This window comes from Euleptes europaea, chromosome 18 (genome assembly GCF_029931775.1).
Source record: "Euleptes europaea isolate rEulEur1 chromosome 18, rEulEur1.hap1, whole genome shotgun sequence".
In the NCBI taxonomy this organism is placed as follows: domain Eukaryota; kingdom Metazoa; phylum Chordata; class Lepidosauria; order Squamata; family Sphaerodactylidae; genus Euleptes; species Euleptes europaea.
The window spans coordinates 10,159,453-10,165,561 of NC_079329.1; the positions used below are offsets into that span (position 1 = coordinate 10,159,453).

Sequence of the window (6,109 nt, forward strand, 5' to 3'; positions counted from 1 at the left end):
TTGAGCTATAGCACTCCAGGCATGGTGAGCTTACCCAGTGGCTCTCTCTGTTACCACGCTTTAGACAGCAAGAGTGAATAGATGCAATGTGTTTCCAGAGATCAGACTTAAAGCATTCAAAACATAAGAAAGGTTAATAAATTCATTTAAAAAGAATACACATGGTTTGTTCAACTGTCAGGCTGAGCAAGGGTACAAAGAAAAGGTGAAAACATGCACCCTTTCCCCTACATTCAGTACTTATCCTAAACTATGTTTTATTTGGACATGCTAAGATTACTTGGAGTTGCAGTAGATTAAAAGTTCAGCATTACCTTAATTCTCTGGGTTGGGACTAATTCTCATTGTCCCTTGCCATGTTAGATAAGATGGAGTCCCTTAGTAAAGACTGCCCTGACCTGGCTAGCCCCAGGCTATCCTGATCTTTTCAGATCTCAGAAGCTAAGCAGGGTTGGCCCTAGTTAGAATTTGGATGGGAGACCTCCAAGAACTACCAGGGTTGTGTCCGTTCTTGGATCCCCTGGAACCAAAGTGGGCCCCAGCGACAGGTGGCTGCTACAGGTCACAACCGGAGGGCCTGTTTGTTTGGATGACGCCCAGGATGATAGCAGTTAAACAGTTTTATAACAGTTTGATAGTGTTTGCCCAGCAGGCAGGTTCCCAAGATAAGGTGATGTCGTTACCTTACCTCACGGCCTGTATAAAACTCAGGGTTTCCTTTCAGCGGATTTTGCAGAACACAAGCACGGTCTGCCAGGGTTGCTGAAACTGCTATGTAAGTAGGGGACCTTTCATAGGAAAGTATTAAAAAAGAAGGAACGCTTCTTCCTCCCAAATTGAGATGGGTGGCACTATTGGTGTCCAAAGTAGTGTGGTTCTTTTATAGGCCCTTATGTAGCTTTGGGGTTGACTTCTAAAGGGCTCTGTGTTCTAGGGGGCTTTGTTTGTGATATGACAGCTTTTATTCAAAGATTTACAGCTTCTCTGCAAAATAGGGAAGCTTCTGGTTTAGAAAATCAGTAGCAATGGGTGCCCCCCGATAGGGCCAATGCTCCAAACTCTACCCATCTGACTTCACTACCCACCCCAAATACCCCCTGGCTGATGATGGATTTTTCAAGATCATTATCACCCTTATTTATTTAGGCTATTTCTAAGCTAGTCACCTCCTCAAGGTGACTTACAATTAAAAATGTGCTGAAGTGATCAGGGGAAGGGAAACTCTTAGCTAACTATGGTTAGAGGGTAAGAATAATGTAAGGATAACTGTTTATTTAGGGAAGGTGTTTGTTAAGAAGCAGATAAAAACACTTTGAAAACCGATTGTTCTTGTTTAGCTCCTAGTTTTTTGACACTGGCAATCAGTAGACAGTAAAGTATACATGGCTACTTGAGCTTGAGTTCAAGCCATTTCTGTTACTTATGAGGAAACCCGTAACTATCTGTTAATTTCTTGGAAAATCTATCTAGAAATGTATCAGCCCTAGTGAGGAAGGGTAGTCCTGAGCATACCCCCTTTTCCATTTTACCCTCGCAAAAAACATGTGAGGAAGGTTAGGCTGTGAGAAAGTGACTGTCCCAACATCTGCTTTCATGGCTGAGCAAAGAGTTGAAGGGGGATTTTCCCACTCTAACTATTACAGAAGAGCCCTGTGGCGCAGAGTGGTAAGCTGCAGTACTACAGTCAAAAGCTCTGCCCACCAGTTCGATCCCAACAGAAGTCAGTTTCAGGTAGCCGGCTCAAGGTCGACTCAGCCTTCCATCCTTCCGAGGTCGGTAAAACGAGTACCCAGCTTGCTGGGGGTATAGTGTAGATGACTGGGGAAGGCAATGGCAAACCAGCCCTTAAAAAAACAAAGTCTGCCTAGTAAATGTCGGGATGTGACGTCAGCACATGGGTTAGTAATGACCCGGAGCTTGCACAGGGGGCTACCTAACCATTACATCACACTGGTTCTCAACATGGAGTCCTGGTCTGAATAGGGGGCCAAGGGCTGCAAAGCATAAATTAGATGTCCTGAGACTTGTGAAAATATCTTAGGCATGCTTCACACTAGGGTTGCTAGCCCAGCTCCAACAGCTGCAGGAGAACTGGGGGAACGGAGACGGCACAACAATGTTGTGTGACACCACAATTCTGCTTCCAGCTAGGAGCTTGGAATTGACGCTGCTGTGTTGCGGGATGTTTCCTCCTGGTTTTCCTACCACCACTCCATTGAGAATTGGCAGGGGAAGAGGGAGTGGCAGTGGGGTTTTCCTCGCTTATAGCAGGCAAATGGCGACCCAAGCTCACACACTGGAGAGGCAATAAGGTGGCAGGTACCTGAGATGGTAGAATAGACTGTAATATGTCCAACTGCAGGTAGAGGATCACATTTGGGAATGCTCCCTTATGTTCATCATCTCCCTACAATCAGAAAAGTAGCACGGCAAGCAAAGAGACATGACAGGACTTTTCTCTCTGTTGGGTCAGTTTCCTATTGGCAGGGAGATTTTTATGTGAAGGAACATTTAGTGTGAGAATCCACCGCCTGCAGTATGGTGCAGTCCGTACTGTCACCTCAGGACTCTGCCACCTCATTCCCACTCCATTCTTCTGCATGTATGAACCTTAGTGTTGTCATGAGGCAAGGCACCAGAAGCAGGGTCTGTGCTAAAGGTAAAGGTAAAGGTCCCCTGTGCAAGCACCGGGTCATTCTTGACCCATGGGGTGATGTCACATCCCAACATTTTCTAGGCAGACTTTTGTTTACGGGGTGGTTTGCCAGTGCCTTCCCCAGTCGTCTTCTCTTTACCCCCAGCAAGCTGGGTACTCATTTCACCAACCTCAGGAGGATGGAAGGCTGAGTCCACCTTGAGCCGACTACCTGAAACCAACTTCCGTCAGGATCGAACTCAGGTCGTGAGCAGAGCTTTGGACTGCAGTACTGAAGCTTACCACTCTGCGCCACGGGGCTCCTTAGTATTAGCATTGCACTTATTTAATTTTATCCTGCCCTTTCCCAACCGAAGTCGGGCTCACGGGTTTAACTCTTTAAGAGCCTGTGGTAGGTGGAAGCACACAGCATTTAATGATCTTTATAAACCGGTTTTTCTCTTCTAGGATGTTCTGCGTCACCCTGCTCGCTTTACTCTGCTGCGGCATCTTCGTCGATGCAGGTAAAACCCAGCCGCGGGTCACTTTTCCTCAGGGCATGTGATACCAGGGTGCAGAAATAGGCCATGCACCCCTGTGTGTCATTAATTACTTCTGCTATTTCTTTTCCAAAACAGTATTAATATTGGACAAAGCCAGAACCATTGTAAGAAGTCTGCTTTTGATCCCTGGCAGCTCCAACACACATCCAATACTAGACAATATATACAATTTATATGGTGCCAAACACCACTGAAACTGTATTTTATCAAAAATAAAATTCCCTCAAGTCAATCAATATTAGTTTAGAGAATTTTTTTTGATAGGATCCATTTCTGTTCCGCACCTGCTATTATAACACCCAGATCTTTATTCATTTTTCTAAAATATTGCAAAAGAATACTCTTTAAAATGTAAAGGACTTTGTACTTTCCTTTTATTGAACCTTTTTGTTTGTGACATGACAGCTTTTATTTAAAGACTTACAGCTTGTCTGTAGAATAAGGAAGCTTCTAGTTTAAAAAATCAGTAGCAGTGGGGTGTTCCCCAAAACACTCCAAACGCTGCTTGACGTGACCAGTTCTGCCCACCTCAAATCACTTTTCAAGATCATTTGTACCATTGCTTTCTTTCAGTAGTTCAAGCTCAGATGTGTCTAAGAGATCCCTGTTTCCTGGACAACATTATTACAATATCCGTCTCACTTGGAAATACTGAAATAAGATTTTCCCATGGTTTCAATTATTGGTTCATATGATCATTCTAGGTTGTTGTATAAAAATTTATTTGAAGGTATTTCTTTAGTTAGTAATGTCTGCCATGGACTCTTTGATTATTATGAAACATTAAACATTAAACGAAGAAATACCTGGAATTCTTGTAGGTTATCCGGGTTGTGTGACCGTGGTCTTGGTAACACCAGAGGAGTAACACCAGTGTGTTAGGGTTAGGGCATCCTCTGAAGATGCCAGCCACAGCTGCTGGCGAAATGTCAGGAAAGAAAATACCAAGACCACGGTCACACAGCCCGGATAACCTACAAGAACCAATGAACTCTGACTGTGAAAGCCTTCGACAATATTTTAAATACCGTACCTGGAGATTTTTTTTTAATGGTTTTAATTTGTACCAAACTGTCAGGGAAGATAGAACTGAGGGAATCTTATGGGTTTTTTTCTTTCCAGCCTCTCTTCGGATACCAAATAAGACTGACTACTTTAAGGTCTTTTGCTTGTCCCACCACAATTCTTTCCCCACGTTTCCTCTCCTTCATTGTAACTATTTTTGTGACCTGGTACTAGAACTGACATCCTATACTTCTTTAACACTTTTTCCCCTTTATGTTTTATTTTAGGAAGCATTCAGGCACGGTCTTCTTCATATTCCGGAGAATATGGTGGAGGTGGAGGAAAGCGATTCTCACACTCTGGAAACCAACTGGAAGGGCCTATAACGGCCATGAGGATTCGGGTGAACCGCTGGTATATTGTGGGGTAAGTGAATCACACATAGTAAAGAAGTAAATAAATCACACATAGATTTTTAAAAAAATGCAAACATGATAAATCTGCTATTAGGGAAATTAATTTTTAGAAATGCTGTCTTAAAATTTCCCCCAGAGGTTACATGGCGTTTATCTAATAACTTGTAGCTACTCCAAACTTTTACAAAATAGTAATAACAACGAAGGTTCAAATAAATTACAAAACATGTAACAAAATCAGAAATCGCAATCTACAAGCTCCTTCCGTAGCTCATTTCATGGAGAAACACCATTCACCATCTGATGTCAAGTTTTTAGTTATTGACAGGATATTACCCAGACCCTACCAATCTTACAACATGGAAAAATTACTGTTACAAAGGGAGGCCCATTGGATTTTCACTTTAAATACATTAAATCCCTATGGCCACAAGGATATCAAAACGGGATACTAGCCGGCAAACCTGTCACTGTTGTGGTTTTGTGTTATATTTATCAACACTTTTGCTTTTGGTGTTTGCTCATTATTTGTATACTGTAATACATGTTTTGTAATTTATTTGAAACTGTGTTGTTTTTACTATTTTGTAAAACTTTGGAGTAGGTACAAGTTATTAGATAAACAACTTCTGACCTCTGGTGCTTTACACATTTTTTTTCTGTCTTCTATCAGAGGTTTCTCCCCACCCCTTTTTTTTTTTTAATTTTCCACCACCAGGGAAAAGGGAAAACTTATATTGCGCTCTCTTTTTTTACCTATCAAATGCTCAGCCTCCAACTCTTCTTCTTCTTCTGAGGTCTACTTTGCTCTTTTCTTCCAGTCTGCAGGTCCGGTATGGAAAGGAGTGGAGCAACTACGTAGGCGGTTCATCAGGTGACCTGGAGGAAATCTTCTTGCACCCGGGAGAGTCCATCATCCAAGTCTCTGGAAAATACAAGAACTACGTCCGGAAACTTATATTTGTCACTGACAAGGGGCGCTACTTCCCCTTCGGAAAGGACACAGGCACCAGTTTTAATGCCGCTCCACTCTACCCGGGCACTGTCCTGCGCTACTTCAGTGGCAGCTCCGGTTCTGTCATCGATGCCATCGGGTTCCACTGGGACAGCTACCCAAGCGATTGCCCCAGCTGTGGAAAATGAGAGAACAGACTGGAGAGAGGCAAGCAGGTTGAACAGCGGGGCACTTCAGGGCCTGTCCTTCCACCCCTCTCTTTGGGATTGATCTGTCCTTCGTTCACAAGCTAGGGGGGTCTTTCAGCCACCTCAAGATCCAGTCGTCCTTCTGCCAGGTGGGCCCTCTGCCACCCATTCAAATGTTTCCAGCTGTTCTCCCCCTCCCATCCATCCATATGTCCCTTCTCTCCTCTTCCATACACATGTACGAACCTTCTCCACTCACACGACAACATATTCGTCATCTCTTCCAACATCTCCTGTTTGTTAATCAGTTGAACCGGCTGATCGACCAGCTCCCTCGGCTGTGCCCC

The 6,109-nt window shown here is 43.7% G+C and overlaps 1 protein-coding gene across 1 annotated transcript; it reads left to right on the forward strand.

The window, feature by feature from the left end:
- The first annotated feature begins 3,104 nt into the window (after positions 1–3,104).
- On the forward strand, positions 3,105–5,762 carry ZG16 (zymogen granule protein 16). The gene is made up of 3 exons (XM_056863897.1): positions 3,105–3,159; positions 4,491–4,629; positions 5,441–5,762. The coding sequence occupies exons 1-3, from the start codon at positions 3,105–3,107 to the stop codon at positions 5,760–5,762; spliced, it is 516 nt and encodes a 171-aa protein (XP_056719875.1).
- The last annotated feature ends 347 nt before the right edge of the window (positions 5,763–6,109 follow it).

What these genes read in the sequence shown, in the direction of transcription:
- ZG16 (XM_056863897.1), top strand. Translation starts at nt 3,105, where the DNA reads ATGTTCTGCGTCACCCTGCTCGCTTTACTCTGCTGCGGCATCTTCGTC. An exon ending in CGGCATCTTCGTCGATGCAG is followed by an intron (nt 3,160 to 4,490) that starts GTAAAACCCAGC and finishes GTTTTATTTTAG; the next exon opens with GAAGCATTCAGGCACGGTCT. An exon ending in AACCGCTGGTATATTGTGGG is followed by an intron (nt 4,630 to 5,440) that starts GTAAGTGAATCA and finishes CTTTTCTTCCAG; the next exon opens with TCTGCAGGTCCGGTATGGAA.